We start from the raw sequence: 17,303 nt of genomic DNA on the forward strand, positions 1-17,303 counted from the left end.
AACACTGTTTGCCACCGCACCCTAGTGCAGCGCCTCAGCAACATCGGAATCCAGGAGAAGGCACTGGAGTGGGTCATCTCCTTCCTCGCTGGAAGGACACAGAGAGTCCGCCTACCTCCGTTCAGATCTGCAGCCACGGAAGTCATCTGCGGCGTTCCTCAGGGCTCCTCGCTCAGCCCCACCCTCTTCAACGTCTACATGAGCCCCCTTGCGGCCATCGCATGCCAACACAACCTCAACATCATCTCCTACGCGGACGACACCCAGCTGATCCTCTCCCTGACCAACGACCCCGCCGCCGCCAGAGCCAACCTTCACGATGGGATGAAAGACGTAGCCGAGTGGATGACGACCAGCCGCCTGAAACTGAACTCCGACAAGACGGAAGTCCTCATCCTGGGCTCCTCGCCCTCCGCCTGGGACGACTCCTGGTGGCCCCCCGCCCTGGGCACCGCACCCAAACCGACAGACCACGCACACAGCCTGGGCTTCATCCTGGACACCTCCCTCTCCATGACCAGACAAGTCAACGCCGTCTCCTCGTCTTGCTTCAACATCCTGCGCATGCTACGTAAGATCTTCCGGTGTATCCCCACCGAGACCAGGAAGACGGTCACCCAGGCCCTCGTCACCAGCCGTCTGGACTACGGCAACCCCCTCTACGCTGGTACCACCGCCAAGCTCCAGAAGAGACTCCAGCGGATCCAGAACGCCTCAGCCAGACTCATCCTCGACATCCCCCGACGCAGCCACATCTCCGGACACCTGAGAGAACTGCACTGGCTCCCCGTCAACAAGAGAATCACCTTCCGTCTCCTCACCCACGCACACAAAGCCCTACACGATCAAGGCCAGAGCTACCTCAACAACCGCCTCAACTTCTACGCTCCCAAACGCCATCTCCGATCAACTAGTCAAGCCCTCGCCGTCGTCCCCCGCATCCGAAGAGCGACAACAGGAGGAAGGTCCTTCTCCTACCTGGCCGCCAAGACCTGGAACTCCCTCCCGACCGACCTGCGCCTGACCCAAGACCACCTCTCCTTCAGGAAGAAGCTCAAGACCTGGCTGTTCGAGCAGTAGCGGCACCCCCCCCCCCAAGCGCCTTGAGACCCTCCGGGTGAGTAGTGCGCTCTATAAATGTCTTTGATTGATTGATTGATTGATTGATAGGTGCGCTGGCTGTGGGATGGTGCAGGAGCGTTGACTGTGCATTAGTGTAAGAGCGCTGACTGTGGGAATGGTGCAGGACCGTTGACTGCATTAGTGTAGGAGAGCTGGCTGTGGGATGGTGCAGGAGAGTTGACTGTGCATTAGTGTAGGTGCGCTGGCTGTGGGATGGTGCAGGAGCGTTGACTGTGGGATGGTGCAGGAGCGTTGACTGTGCATTAGTGTAGGTGCGCTGGCTGTGGGATGGTGCAGGAGCGTTGACTGTGGGATGGTGCAGGAGCATTGACTGCATTAGTGTAGGGGAGCTGGCTGTGGGATGGTGCAGGAGCGTTGACTGCATTAGTGTAGGAGCGCTGACTGTGGGACGGTGTAGGAGCGTTGACTGTGGGATGGTGCGGGAGCATTGACTGCATTAGTGTAGGAGAGCTGGCTGTGGGATGGTGCAGGAGCGTTGACTGCATTAGTGTAGGTGCGCTGGCTGTGGGATGGTGCAGGAGCGTTGACTGTGGGATGGTGCAGGAGCGTTGACTGTGCATTAGTGTAGGTGCGCTGGCTGTGGGATGGTGCAAGAGCGTTGACTGTGGGAATGGTGCAGGACCGTTGACTGCATTAGTGTAGGCGAGCTGGCTGTGGGATGGTGCAGGAGCGTTGACTGCATTAGTGTAGGAGGGCTGACTGTGGGACGGTGTAGGAGCGTTGACTGTGGGACGGTGTAGGAGCGTTGACTGTGGGATGGTGCAGGAGCGTTGACCGTGCATTAGTGTAGGAGAGCTGGCTGTGGGATGGTGCAGGAGCGTTGACTGCATTAGTGTAGGAGAGCTGGCTGTGGGATGGTGCAGGAGCGTTGACTGTGCATTAGTGTAGGTGTGCTGGCTGTGGGATGGTGCAGGAGCGTTGACTGTGGGATTGGTGCAGGACCGTGGACTGCATTAGTGTAGGCGAGCTGGCTGTGGGATGGTGCAGGAGCGTTGACTGCATTAGTGTAGGAGGGCTGACTGTGGGACGGTGTAGGAGCGTTGACTGTGGGACGGTGTAGGAGCGTTGACTGTGGGATGGTGCAGGAGCGTTGACCGTGCATTAGTGTAGGAGAGCTGGCTGTGGGATGGTGCAGGAGCGTTGACTGCATTAGTGTAGGTGCGCTGGCTGTGGGATGGTGCAGGAGCGTTGACTGTGGGATGGTGCAGGAGCGTTGACTGTGCATTAGTGTAGGTGCTCTGGCTGTGGGATGGTGCAGGAGCGTTGACTGTGGGATGGTGCAGGAGCGTTGACTGTGCATTAGTGTAGGTGCTCTGGCTGTGGGATGGTGCAGGAGCGTTGACTGCATTAGTGTAGGAGGGCTGACTGTGGGACGGTGTAGGAGCGTTGACTGTGGGACGGTGTAGGAGCGTTGACTGTGGGATGGTGCAGGAGCGTTGACTGCATTAGAGTAGGAGAGCTGGCTGTGGGATGGTGCAGGAGCGTTGACTGTGCATTAGTGTAGGTGTGCTGGCTGTGGGATGGTGCAGGAGCGTTGACTGCATTAGTGTAGGAGGGCTGACTGTGGGACGGTGTAGGAGCGTTGACTGTGGGACGGTGTAGGAGCGTTGACTGTGGGATGGTGCAGGAGCGTTGACTGCATTAGTGTAGGAGAGCTGGCTGTGGGATGGTGCAGGAGCGTTGACTGCATTAGTGTAGGAGAGCTGGCTGCGGGATGGTGCAGGAGCGTTGACTGCATTAGTGTAGGAGGGCTGACTGTGGGTTAGTTTAGACCCGTTGCATGTGGGCTGTTGAATGGTGTTGGAGCACTGGCTCTGGGATTGTGAAGTTAGACTGGCCGAGGGAGTGTTGGCAGGGGGATAGTACAGGAGCATTTGCAGTGGGTTGATGATGGCATTCTGATAGTAGGGTGAAGGGAGGAATGATGGCTATTGGATGGTGAATTAGCACTGGCAACAATGTTGGTTAGTGTAGGATCACTTTCTTTGGGAAGGCGTAGGAACGTTAACTGTGGAATGGCTCATGAGTGTTGGCTGCATGGATGATGAAGAAGCGCAGATTGTGACGGAATGCTATCTGTGAAATGGTGAGGGATCTCTTCCTGTGGGATGACGTAGAACTGCTGGTGGTGGGAAGGTGAAGTAGGTCTAGCTATGGGTCAGAGTAGAAGGGCTGGCTGTAGAAACAGTGTAGGAGCGTTGGCTGTGGGATTATGATGACGCGCTACTCTAGGAATAGTGAAGGGGTGCTGGCTGTTGGGTAAGTGTAGGCGTGTTGGCTGTGGCGATGGTGTAGAAGCGTTAGCTGTGTGATAATGACAGAGAGATGGTTGTAGGGAGAATATAGGAGGGCTAGCTGTAGGGTAAGTGTAGAGGTGCTGGCAGTAGAGTGAGCATTGAAGGCAGTGGGTTGAAGATGATGCGCTGGCCTGACTGTAGGTGAATGTAGGAATGCTGACTATGGGATTTGAGTGAGCCGTTGACGGTGAGAGAGCTCTTGAGGATGTGGGATAGTATAGGAGCGCCTGCTGTAGGATTGTGATGGAGTGCTGGCTGTAGTGTACTAGTTGTAGGGTGGGTGTAGGAGTGCTGGCTTTGGTGGAGATGAAGACGTGGTGGCTATGGGTTAGTGTAGGTGCTTTGGCTGTGGGGTGATGAATCAGAGCTGGCTGTGGGGTGAATGTAGGCGTGCTCACAGTGCAGGAGTGTGCACTAACTCAGTAGTCGGTGCGCCTGCAGCAGGATCAGCAGTTGTGTAGTTTGACTCCACCCACTACACATTCACTCACCTGCAGCGATGGCCCCCACAAGCGGAATCAGAATAAGACTCAGGGGGTAGTTCCAAGGACCGATGATGAGCACCACCCCATATGGATCCTTCCGGATAAACGCAGTGTCTTGACTTGTCGCCTGTAAGGAGAAAGGCGCAGTTCACAACTTGGATGGTCAACTCTACGTAACCACTTTACGGGACACATTGTGACTACAGAGACTTGAGACAATGCTGTCTTAGGAGCAGGGGTACTATTAGCTGTGGATCATGTTTTGGGGGTTTTATACTTTTATTCCAATTCTCCATCCTCTCAATCTTAAAAGGTATACCTCAGGAGGGTCTGAGACTGACACGAGTGTGACTGTTAATACTGTATTCCCTTGTGCTGTGACTGCATGTTCCACTGGATGAAGAAGAGCAGTACAAGTATAAAAGGCGCCAAGACAAAGACCCTAGATTCAGTGGCGTAACAAAACTTGGGGGCTCCCCTGCAAAGTACATGGAGGGTGCCCCCTCCGACCACACTCAGGAGCTCTCAGGCCAGAATATTGTGCTGAGGGGTCCCCCTGAAGCTCGGGCCCCCGTCACCACTGGGGCTGCAGGTCCCTTGGTTACGACACTGTGTGATATCCTGCAGATCCTGGTGATGACAGATCCCAAGTCTGACGCACTGCGGTGTCCCTCACTGGCCTACAGAACTTGTGATGACCTCCTCAGAATTCCGAAAGCTGGACATTTATTTTTGACACCAACTCATTTTTATTCAAGTCACCTTCAGTAGCAGAATGCTTGGGCAATGTTTCCTCTCTCTTTCACACTGACCAAAGAAGTAAGCTGACAAAACCCTTCATCCTGTCAAGGCTGAGCTGCCATATAATAAGTCTATGCTGGCCTCATTGAACCTCCTTGCTGTGGCTCCATGGCCCTCAGAACCAGGCAGAGGGAATGTCTTTACTTAAGTAAGTAGAACCGCATTCCAACCCATGCCCCTGGATCCCATCAGATGCTAGGATTCAGTTCTAGGCCTTGTGCATCTTCCACGAAAGAACTGAAATAACTGGAAGAAATTATTCTTGAAAGGTCTGCATTCAATTTCCCAAAGACACATGGTCTTCTCACAGGAGAAGGACTTCCTTTAGACCATCAAATAAATCTTAAGCACTGGGTTGAGAAAAGGCATATGCAAGAAAGACACTTCCTCTGCACTGCAAAGACAAGTGAGCTCCTCCTAATGGATGAAAGTTGTAAGGCAGAATTATCCACTTGAACACAATGTGGAAGTATTCCCTTGACCACACCATTATTGCAGCATATTGTTTGGAGATTCATTGCGTCCAGAGCCACATCCAAGTCATGCCTCTCCCCAGTCAAGATGATCACATGCAACCAAAACAATAATGAGGGACGATAAATATCAAAATACATATGAAAAATCTTTAAAAACAAAAGAATTAAGTTAAATAAAAGGCAGCTTAAACCATTATATAAAATGTTTTCAGAGAAAGAGAAAAATTCAGACTGCAAAAGAGCATTAAATCTATCATGATACCAAGTTAGTAATGCAATAACTATTGAACAAGGGAGACCCTTGACTACCTTTCATGAATTGCATCAATCTTCTTATCTAGGTACCAAATGAAGAACGGCTTCTATTCAAAGGCACAGAAAGATTTTGTAGCAGAAGGTCTTGACTCTTTTGGATGTCTGTGCAGGCTGGAGGCAGGTTTAAATGTACAGAGTGCATGCCCCAGGCACCAGGCAACGACGTTCAGCCACCGTAGGCTGTGATAAAGGGTGATGCCTCATCCTGGATAGGTGATCCAACATGCAGAGGATTCTCTTGTCAGGATTCTCCCAAAGGAGAAAGAAGTCGCTTCTGGCGACGCTGCAGCAGGGTGATTAGATGTATTCCTGTCCTGCATGCTTCCAGCTTGAGAGATCTTCCAGAGGGAACTCGTCGAGGAGAAAGGCTATGTTTACAGTCACTAGTCACGGTAAGGGGTAGAATCATTGCCATGCATTATCTGGAGGCTTCTTAGCCAAATCTGAAGGAAAGTGTACAAATCATTCCCATGCGGTTGATTAAAAAAGGAGGATTATTACCTTTGCTGTGCTGTATGTTGCACAGTCAGACCTCAAGATAAGAGTCAGAGCCATTGCGTTATATTCACTCCAGATTTACAGCCACTGCTTAAGGAAATAGGACAAGTCATGTATGAGGAAGCTCAGCTTGAAATCAGAAGGAAGCAGGTAGCCCTAGATAAAGAGGCCCTAGAGCTCTACAGAGCTAGAAAAACGTTGGGACTAGAGTCCCATGGTGGCAGCAACATCCCTAGAGATAGGGAGAGGTCTCATGACCATAGAAACCTGAATAAGATTGTCCCTCCCTACCAGAGTGGGGATGACATCCACAAATGGATAACTGCACTGGAAGAGGCCTGTAAAGTACACAGGATCCCCCAGGAGCAGTGGGCAGCAATCTTATGGCTCTCCTTTGCAGACAAAGGTAGAGATAAACTCCCCACTGTTAGACAGGAGGAGTCAGATGATTACAACAGTCTGAAGAGTGCCTTAATTGATGGGTTTGGCCTAATCACTGAGCAATACAGGTTAAAGTTCAGGGATACCCAAAAGGCACAGACTCAGGACTGGGTAGACTTTGTAGATTGTGCTACTAAGGCTCTGGAAGGTTGGTTACTTGGCAATAAAGTGCATGACTATCAAGGATTGTACAATTTGATTATGAGGGAGCAGATCCTTAATAATTGTCAGAATCGGCTGTTGCACCAGTACCTGGTAGACTCAGATCTGACCTCTCCCCAAGAATTGGGAAAGAAGGCAGACAAGTGGGTGTCAGAACCAGGGTGAGGCAGAAGGTACAGAACCAAGGTGGTGAACCCAAGAAGTAAGATCCTAAAAACTCTGATAAGGGTGGGGAGAAGGGTAAAGACCAGAAGTCTTCACAAGGCCCCCAAAAATCTTCTTCAGGTGGGGATTCATAGTATAAAAAGGGAAAAGGCCAAAAGAAACCTTGGTGCAAAATCTGTAAACAGAAAACTCACTGGACCAGTGACTGCACCAAGTCCAAAGAATCTACTCCAGTCACCATTGCCCCTGAGGCAACTGTTCCCCCTAGTACAGCTACAATAGGTGGTGGCAATGTCCAGAATAAGGATGTGGTAAGGTTAACCCTGGGTTCTGAGGTAGACTCTGGCCTAGTCAGAGTTCCAACTCAGGCTGTTCTTGGCTGTGATGGGGGCATGGATATGTCCCCCTTTGTGAGTCCCAGTAATCTGGGCAAATACAGACAACAGCCTTTAATTAATGGAGTAGATGCTTGGGCAGTCAGGGACACAGGAGCAAGTGTCACAATGGTGACAAAATATCTTGTGGATCCTGGGCAGATTATACTTGGTGAAATGTACCAAGCGACCAATGCTAGCAATGTCAGAACAGACCAGTCTCTGGCAGTTGTTAACTTCTCCTGGGGAGGGATAACTGGCCTTAAGAAGGTTGTGGTAAGTGCAGACCTACCAGTACAGTGCTTGCTGGTCAATGATCTAGAGACTTCAGCTTGGGCTGAAGTGGAGCTCAGGACACATGCAGAAATGTTAGGGATCCCTGCTCATGTCTTTGCTGTAACTAGGTCACAGGCCAAAATGTCTAAAGCTGGACAGGCCCTGGATTCTGGAATAATGGACCAGGTGCCTCCCAAGAGGAGGAGTAGTAGGGTTGAGGCAGTGCCTTCCCACCTGAGTTCTTGGGAACAGGGGGCCCTTCCAGGTTTGATCTGAGCCAGGAGCAGAAAGCCTGCCCATCTCTTGAACCCTTCAGAAAGCAAGCTTTGGATGAGGCTGCTGGGAATGCTAGTGGCACCCATAAAGTTTATTTGGATGATGGACTCCTTTATTCAGAGGGTAGAGAACACAAGCCTGGTGCATCCAGGAGGTTGGTTATACCTCTGACGTTTAGGGGCTTCCTATTGAAACTAGCCCATGATATTCCCCTAGCAGGACACCTGGGCCAGAACAAGACTTGGGACAGAATTGTCCCTCACTTTCACTGGCCCCACATGTCTGAAGACACTAAGGAGTTTTGTCGCTCCTGTGTGACCTGCCAGGCCAGTGGCAAGGCAGGTGGAACCACAAAGGACCCCCTGATACCACTACCTGTGGTGGGGGTTCCCTTTGAGAGGGTTGGGATTGACATTGTTGGTCCCATGGATCCTCAAATAGCATCTGGGCACAGGTTTATACTGGTGGTGGTGGACCATGCCACCAGGTACCCGGAAGCAATTCCCCTAAGGACCACTACAGCACCTGTGGTGGAAAGAGCTCTCTTGAGTGTATTCTCAAGAGTAGGCTTTCCTAAGGAGGTAGTATCTAACAGGGGTGCAAACTTCATGCCTAATTACTTGACTGCTATGTAGAAGTGTGTGGAGTGAATTACAAGTTTACCACACCCTATCACCCACAATGCAATGGTTTAGTTGAAAGGTTCAACACAACCTTAAAGGACATGATTAAAGGACTCCCAGAAAAGCTTAGGGGAATATGAGACATACTCTTGCCCTGTCTTTTATTTGCATACAGGGAGGTGCCTCAAAAGGGGGTTGGTAACAGCCCTTTTAAACTTTTATTTGGTCACCCTGTCAGAGGTCCATTGTGTCTGGTTAAGGAAGGATGGGAGTTACCTCTCAAGCCCCCCAAACAGGACATAGTAGACTATGTACTTGGTCTCCGCTCCAGGATGGCTGAGTATATGAAACAGGCAACCAAAAACCTTGAGGCTAGCCAGGAACTACAAAAAGCCTGGCATGACCAAAAGGCTGTACTGACTGTCTACCAGCCAGGACAGAAAGTGTGGGTGTTGGAGCCTGTGGCCCCAGCAGCCCTCCAGGACAAATGGAGTAGCCCCCATACAATTGTTGAACAGAAAGGGGAGGTCACCTACTTGGTAGACCTTGGAACCCCTAGGCGTCCCCACAGGGTACTTTATGTCAACAGACTAAAACCATATGTTGATAGGGCAGACATGGGCTTGCTCATGGCTACTGATGAAGGACAGGAGGAAGAGAGTGACCCACTCCCTGGCCTGCTTTCTCAGAACCCTGATGATGGGTCAGTTGATGGTGTAGCCTTGGCAGGCAGCCTCACTGCCCAGCAGCAAATTGACTGCAGAAAACATCTCAGCCAGTTTAGACATATGTTTTATCTGACTCCAAGTCAGACCACCTGGTGCACTCATGAAGTGGACACTGGGGACGGTCTGCCTGTGAAGAATAAGATCTACAGGCAACCTGACCATGTCAGGGACTGTATAAGGACAGAAGTCCAAAAGATGTTGAATTGGGAGTTATTGAATCCTCAGTTAGCCCTTGGGCTAGTCCAGTAGTCCTGGTACCTAAACCTCACACCACAGATGGCGAGAGAGAGATGAGGTTTTGTGTAGACTACAGGGGTCTCAATGCAGTCACTAGGACTGATGCCCATCCCATCCCCAGGGCAGATGAGCTAAAAGATACTTAGGCCTCAGCCAAGTTTCTAAGCACATTTGACCTGACAGCTGGCTACTGGCAGATCAGACTAGCTGATGATGCAAAGCCAAAAACAGCATTTTCTACCCCTAGTGGGCACTATCAATATGTGGTAATGCCCTTTGGTTTGAAGTATGCACCTGCCACTTTCCAAAGGCTGGTGAATCAAGTCCTTGCAGGCCTGGAAGACTATAGTGCAGCATATCTAGATGATATTGCTGTCTTTAGCTCCACCTGGGAGGATCACCTGGTCCACCTGAGAAATGTTTTGGAGGCCCTGCAAAAAGCAGGCCTAACTATCAAGGCTACTAAGTGCCAGATAGGGCAGAGTCAGGTTGTGTACCTGGGCCACCTTGTAGGTAGAGGCCAGGTCCAACCATTGCAGAGCAAAATCCAGACCATAATGGACTGGGTTGCTCCCACTACCCAGACTCAGGTGAGAGCCTTCTTAGGCCTGACTGTGTACTATAGAAGATTGTTCAAGGGGTATGGATCAATAGTGACACCCCTGAATGACTTAACCTCTAAGAAAATGCCCAAAAAGGATCAGTGGACAGCTAGCTGTCAAAGGGCATTTGATGACCTGAAGCAGGCCATGTGCACTGCTCCCATTCTGCAAAGTCCTGACTACTCCAAAAAGTTCATTGTTCAAACAGATGCATCTGAGTTGGGGGTAGGGGCTGTACTGTCACAGTTGAATGATGAAGGTCAGGATCAACCAGTAGCTTTCATAAGCAGAAGGTTGACCCCCAGAGAGAAACATTGGTCAGCCATTGAGAGGGAGGCCTATGCTGTGGTTTGGACTCTGAAGAAGTTGAGGCCATGCTTATTTGGTACTCACTTCATTGTTCAGACAGACCATAAGCCCCTCTTATGGCTAAAACAGACGAAGAGTGAAAATCCCAAATTGCTCAGGTGGTCCATTTCCCTACAGGGGATGGACTATACAGTGGAGCCTAGACCTGGGAGTAACCATGCCAATGCAGATGGACTCTCCAGATATTTCCACTTAGAACATGAAGACTCAACTGGTCAAGGTTAGTTTAATGTCCCTGCGTTTGTTGGGGGGCTGTGTAGGAGAGTAGGATCTGCTTCACATGTTTACCCCCACTTTTTGCTGGTGTTTCACTGTTTTTCGACTTTAGTCTGGCTGGGACCCTGCTATTCAGGGTCCCAGCCTAGATGCTTCCTCTCTAAAATGATTCCATGTACTTTAGGTACATTACAGATTGGAGCTGAGGTGCCCTTGTAAGCCCCTAGTATATGGTATACTATGTACCCAGGGCATAGGTACCACAGAGGCCTACCAGGGGCTGAAGCATGTATTATGCCACCCCTGGAAAACCACCCAAAATGACACCATAGGTCTGCCACTGCAGCCTGGGTAAGGTGGTGCCTGCACCCCTTACTGTGATATGGGTTACCTATATCACTATATATATATATATATATATATATATATATATATATATATACACACACATATAAACCTATAAGTCACTCCTATGGCAGGCCTTCTCAATCCTGAAGGCAGAGTGCTTGGTTCTTATGTGAGAGGGTGCCCCTGCATGAGCAGAGCCCCTCTGCAGCGTTCGGAGACCCTTCTCTGATGCTGTTTGTAGTGCAGCCTGACCATATACTCTTAAGTGCATTATAACCCAACGGTAAGTGCTAACTTTGGACTGGCTGCACGGAAACATGTCATGTTTGGTGTCAAACACCTTGGAATCATACCCCCACACCAGTAACTGGTGTGGGAGTATGATCCCACCCTTCTAGAGGGAGAGACATGACAGCACTGGTATACCCGGTAGAAACTTAATAGAGCCCTGGCATCACAAAATGGATGCTGCAGCCACAGACACGGGTCTGGCCTCCTGCTGCTGACCAAAACTCCCGCAGGGGAGGCTTGGACAATAGGTTTCCTGTCACAGGGAGGTGTAACCACCTCCCACACAGGCTTATGTGTATTGGGGCTGGGTGGGAGCACTCTCTGAGTGCTTTGAAGTCCTGCACTGGGGGCACATTTGGGGTCCCTGTGCATAGTCCAGCTCACACCGGTTCAGGTACTTTCAGCCCCTGCTCTGGCACGAAACTGTACAAAGGAAATGGGTGTAGCCACCCCTCTTTCCAAACCCTCCAATAGGTGGGTCCCCAGAGTATGTCCAACCCCCTACCTTAGTATAAGTATGGGACCCCTGTCCTTAGGACTTTAGATTACCCTGGACAAAATCTCTGAAGCTGAATCCTGGACCTTCGACGCTCTGCTCAAGACCAGAGGACTGAAGAAATCTCCCTTGGGGTCAAGGAGTGACTCCCCTGCTTGGCAGCCACCAACAAAGCAATTGGCCGGTCTGCATCATCGAAGCTCCTGCCGGACTCCGAAGTATTTGCAGCCCAGGAAGAGGATTTCCAGACATCTCAGAGGCCGACCCGAGCCCCCAGCAAAGCTGAGACCCGCAGCCTTCGTGAGTAGCGTGGAACCGGAACTCCTGATCACCGTACATTTCTGCAAGTGCATTGACACTTCTTGACATCTCTTGAAGTCGTCCTTGGGCTGACTTGTAGCCCCCACCTCAAGCACTGAACCCACCGAAGAGAAGACTGTTGTCCTGGTCATTCCGAGTGACCAATGGGCCGTCATTTTGTGTTTCATCTCGAGGTCCCTTCGCGATCCCTGGTCCGTCAACTGGTGGGTCCCTGAGAGAGTAACTTTGCATTCCCTTGGGCTTTCCTGGTTGCTCCAGACGTGCCCTGACTCCCATCCAAGTGGTGAGTCCCACAGACCTTGTTGGTCTGCACCGAAGCATCTTTCTCGCTTCTGCATGGGTTGCTGTTGCCAAGGCTTGTTGTGCCCAATCCAGGCACTGACGCTGCCGCACTCGACACCCTTTGTGGGACAGCTCAAATCCAGCTCCTGGTTGTCCTCGACGCCTCCTGGACCTCGTTGCTGAAGAGTCAAGCTTCACCTCTTTCACCTGAAATCACCCGACATCGTTAGGCATCTGCTCATCACCTTCCTGGTCACTGTCTGCTTTCAGGGTCTTCTCATCTTCGATCCAGTCTTGGATCTCTTTGGACACTTCGCATCTTCACGGCAGCAGCACTTCTTCGCCAGCTCCCATTGAAATCGACGACGCGACCCGACACCAAAAGACACCTATGCACCAGGCTTCCCTGGGTGAGGTAACACGAGTACTCCGGTGCTCCCGTGGGTGCTAGCCCTAGAACTTCCTAAGTCCAAAAGGGTTTGGTCCTGACTCATTTCTAAGTGTCCCTTATCTTTAAAAATCGAACCACGAATTTCCCCATAGAAGCTAACCGGAGCTCGTGGCTGTGTTCACACACTGTACACGGCCCCGTGGGTACCCTGTGTCACTACCTTGGGGTCCCAGCAATTCTACAGGTTCTAGGCCTTGTGTCTAGTTAATTCATGGTTCTTATACCACTATTTTAGTATATGGTTTGACTCGCCCCTAGGGCCTGACGTGTATTTGTTCTATTTTACTTGATTATTGAAGTGTAACTTGTGTGTTTTGACCTCTAGTCTCATTAAGAGACTAGGAGGGTGTGTTTAGTAATAAATACATATATTTTATATATAGACCTGGTGTGGATATCTTTCATTTAGTGACTCAATAGATTATAGACTGGTAAAACAAGCTGCTTTACATTCCTTCAAGACTTAGCCTGAAGGCTGCTCTCCATAGCTACCACTAGTATAGCTTTCAATAAAGGTTGTCTTTAACCTATAACCAATAAGGGGTTGTTTGGACTGATCCGAGGTGCCCACTAGAACTAGTGGACAGCATATATCAGGCCAACTTCTCACAGTGGAGTGGCCATAGATGAATCAGGTTCCATCTCTGTCCTTGTAAATGCCTTTGCTGCCCCCGATTAATAAACATTTACAAGCTGTTATGTTATGTTAAAGGAACTTCTAAAGCGCACGTACACCAGACGGCTTCATGGCGCTCGAGTTCAAGGGATACTACCGCTTGAGTGGCTTAATCACATGCCTGGCGGAAGTGCAGGTGTTTCCTGAACTGGGCGTAGAAGGTCAGTGATCTAATGTCCGGCTGTCATTCCCTGCTGCGCAGAGGACTCACTAGACAACATATTAGCAAATGCCCAATATTGTTCTGACTTTCAACAACAGGGAGGCCAACAGGAAAAACAGCGAACACATAATATAACTAAGTTGATGGTTACAGCAGTTTAATACTCACAACAGAGGATGGGGCATGGGATTCTGTGGAAGCACATAGGGCCAGAGAGGAGGAGGAGGCTACAGGGGATGGGGTCAGGCAGAAGGTGACCCTGTCAATCAGATTAGGATGTCGCATTTGTGGCACTAATGACTATTGGAAGAATGAGTGTCGTAATAACCCTAATGATTTCCAACCCAGCATGAACCCCTCAACGTCAACCCAATTCCCTTCCGGCCTCCCACCCAGGACTTCCCTTGGGTCCAATAAACAGAACGTATTTTGCTCAACGACAGCCTCAAATCCTACCCCAGGTGATGGCTAAAGATACCCATGATGATGATGACTACGAAGCACGGGTTCAGATGTTGCCATTCCAAGCCCTATCAGTCAACCTGTGCCGTTCACCATTGGTCCAACTAAGGACAGACATTCTTTTGTGGTTTCTGACAAAAGTAAATGTAATTTATGGGTCTTGATCCACTGAAAAAGATGAATCTTCTTATAAAATGGAAACCAGGAGGAGTTTTCTTTGAATATCCATTTACATCTCAAATGTTTGTACATTGCACTGAAGCTGAATCCGAGGTTCTGGATTGTTTACCTGACATTATACAGAATAATGTTACAGTCGATGTTTGTGCTTTAATCATGCCTGATGTGGGGAGAATATTGGATGTCCAGTCCATTCATGGGGTTTTAAAGGCACATGTGCTGCCTGCAGTTCCACAGTATCATCTTTCATGAGCGGGAGAGATGGGATTGCAGGAGAGCACTGGTCAAGCAAGGAGTCCTGATAGAAACAAAGGGCAGTGTATGTAAGTCACCGATTTTTCTGGGGTGCAAATGAAGTAAGGACCCCAGGAGCCTGATGAAGGGCGTTTGGTTCAAGACGTCTGTGAGATTCAAGAGATAGTTGAACCCAGATTTCCTGTGGTGCCAAACCCCACTACCCTTCTTACCACCATACCCCTATCAGACACTTAATTTCAGTCATAGACATGACAAATGCATTCTCCTCCACTCCCCTACATCCCGACAGCCAATATTTATTTTCTTTCGTTTTTCAAGGGCGTTCTTTTTCATGGACACAAACTCTCCAAGGGTACACAGAATCTCCCTCCATATAGGCACAAATATTAAAGGCAGCGCTTGAGCGCCATCATTTGGACCCCGGGGTGCATTGAACCCATATGTAGACGACCTCCTTATAGCAGCTGATACAGAAGAACAGTGTGCATGGACCACTATGACCTTGCGTACATTTTTAGCATCTCACAGTCACAAGGCATCGCCAAAGAAATTACAGTTCTGTGGAAAGCAGAGTCCTATTTAGGCCACCTGAGCTCTAGAGGGGAGAGGAGAATAGCACCTGAACCTATTTCTGCAACAAGCTGTCCCCACGACACAACAAGCAGTGCGTTCATTCATGGGGAGGGCAGAGCACTGCAGACATTGGATGGGCGGACGCGCCATTCCCAAAAGGAGCTGGAAGAATAACATCTACGTGAAAAAGGGCAGAAAAATGTACCACACCTCAATAATAAATGGTGAAAATGATATGCGATGCCTATAAAAATGTTAAATATATCAAAATGCTACTTCAAAAATGTTTCTCTAATGTAGCAGAATGAAAACGAAAAACCTGGACTATTCGGGGATTGTTGCTCCACAGTAAAAAAAAAAACATGAACTTAGAGCTAATTGTCAATGCACTTAATTATAGGACCCAACAGCAGGCTGTGCCTCAAAATGATGGCATCAGTTGCCTTTTTAGTGCAGCTTTACAAACCCTATTTTCTTTGCTTTAATTTTTAAAGTAAGAAATAAAAAAATCTAGCTGTATTTGTGTTTAAAAAAGCAAATGTTTAATTTTACTGGCATTACTGAAATGTTCTAAAAGGGATTTTGCTCAGAATTAATTTGGAAATAGATACTTTTCTTTAAAATAATTATACTGGGACTTGCACCTAGGCGGCGATACTCCAATGTTATTGATATGACCCAATGTCTCTTGATGGATAAAGAGAGAGGTTTGTGTTTCATGCTCATATTTCGTGTGCCCCATTTCTGCACTGTCAGTAATGCCAGGATGTACCACTTCACGCACCCCCTGCTGTCACCTGCTGTCTTAGACTCCTTCAGAGAGTCCTTTCAAACTCTCCTGCTGCAGACCCAGCTCTGCATCAAAGACATACCATACTTTTCTCCACAGGTTCATCTTTCATCCAGGTCTTCAGGTTGCTGATGGCGTATTTGATTTCATTGTGTAATAACGCAGTCTCCCCCGCTACCGCCTCGAATTTCGGCTGAGAGGGCACAACGCATGGAAAGTGGGGGAAAATAAGAGAGAATTAGTGGCTGTGGGATCAAGGGAGACAAAAAGGAGAAAGGACAACAAGGAGACAACTGAAAGAGAAGCAGGAATATGGGAGAAGTTAAGAGGTGAAGCAGTACAACCAAATGAGGAGACAAGAAAGAAGACGAGGGGGTTATTGTAAGTGAAGAACTGACAGACTAAAAGAATTATTCTGTAAGTAGACAGTTTGGGGTGAGGGAGGCATGGATGAGGAGCAAGACAGGTAAGGAAGTCAAGGGATGAGCTTTGTAGCAAAACCAGTGAAAAGGAAAGAAAGTCTGACTGGAGGGCGGCAGAGGATGGGAGGAGGGACAGTGGGAAGAATAGGAAAGAGCTAGAGATAGCAAAGGAAGAAAAGTGAAAGCGCGAGATGCAGGGTGGGTGAAGGGTAAATAAGGAAAACGGGGCGCAGAGCATACAATGAAATCACTTTTTGTAGAGCAGAATCCGCTGCTCCCAATGGGAGCTTCCAGGCGCTAAGCCAGGCAGGTAATTGTCATTCCTCTAAAGCTCTCTAAAAAGAAGCCTTTTCTGAAGTCAGATTCCAGTGTTGTCCCCCCACAGTCGCTTTGGCAGAGCATTCCAAAGTCTAGGGACCCTTGCAGAAAAGGATCTTCTGCCAAATCTGACTCTGCGGACCCTAAAAATGCATTAAAATGCCGATTAGCTGATCTACGTGCCCTAGATGGAGTGTAAACTTTAACTCGCTCCTAGAGATCGGACCTTCTTTATGAAGAGCCTTAAAAGTAAACACTATGGGCAAAATTTAGATCTTGGCGGACGGGTTACTCCATCACAACTGCGATGGATATTCTGTCTGCTGAAATATAAATCCAGTAGGATATAACGGGGTTTATATTTCGGCGGACGGGATATCCATCTCCATTGATCTGAACCAGGCCCTAGGGCTTTAAATTGAACCCGGAGCCAGTGCAGCGAGCGGAGGCCAATCTCAACTAGCTGCCTTTTAGGAGTATTCAGGATAAGAGGTACAGCTTTATTTTGCAGCATCTCAAGTATTTCAAGCAGTTCATCCGATGCCCCCAAATGCAGCACATCAGCATAGTGCCACCTGACCGTAACGCGGGCGTGAGTAATATCGTTGCATGTGTCTACTGTATTGGATCGTCTTTTTGACAGCTTTCAGCAAGGAAAAACAGGTGAATGGGGCTGAAAACACCCCCCGGACTCTATCCGACAAGAATGATTTTAGCCATCTCTAGACAGAATCCACAATTCCTGCCTCTTTTAATCTATTAAGAAGGATCTCATGGAACACGGTATC

General features: G+C 49.1%; 1 protein-coding gene and 1 long non-coding RNA gene across 2 annotated transcripts in view; one reads left to right on the forward strand and one right to left on the reverse strand.

Annotated features, from left to right (window-relative positions):
• Nucleotides 1–17,303, forward strand: part of LOC146839538 (uncharacterized) — a 1,010,507-nt gene that overhangs the window by 488,391 nt on the left and 504,813 nt on the right. The gene's annotated exons all lie outside the window — the stretch shown is intronic.
• LOC146839540 (aldehyde dehydrogenase family 3 member B1-like) overlaps nt 1–17,303 on the reverse strand; it is a 247,132-nt gene that overhangs the window by 128,648 nt on the left and 101,181 nt on the right. Inside the window, exons 3-4 of the mRNA XM_085651596.1 lie at nt 15,858–15,968; nt 3,932–4,052 (exon numbers count right to left, since the gene is read on the reverse strand). Coding sequence (XP_085507722.1) covers nt 3,932–4,052; nt 15,858–15,968 — 232 coding nt within the window. The remainder of the gene's footprint in view (nt 1–3,931; nt 4,053–15,857; nt 15,969–17,303) is intronic.

The sequence above is a fragment of the Triturus cristatus genome, chromosome 4_1, assembly GCF_964204655.1.
Source record: "Triturus cristatus chromosome 4_1, aTriCri1.1, whole genome shotgun sequence".
Classification (NCBI taxonomy): domain Eukaryota; kingdom Metazoa; phylum Chordata; class Amphibia; order Caudata; family Salamandridae; genus Triturus; species Triturus cristatus.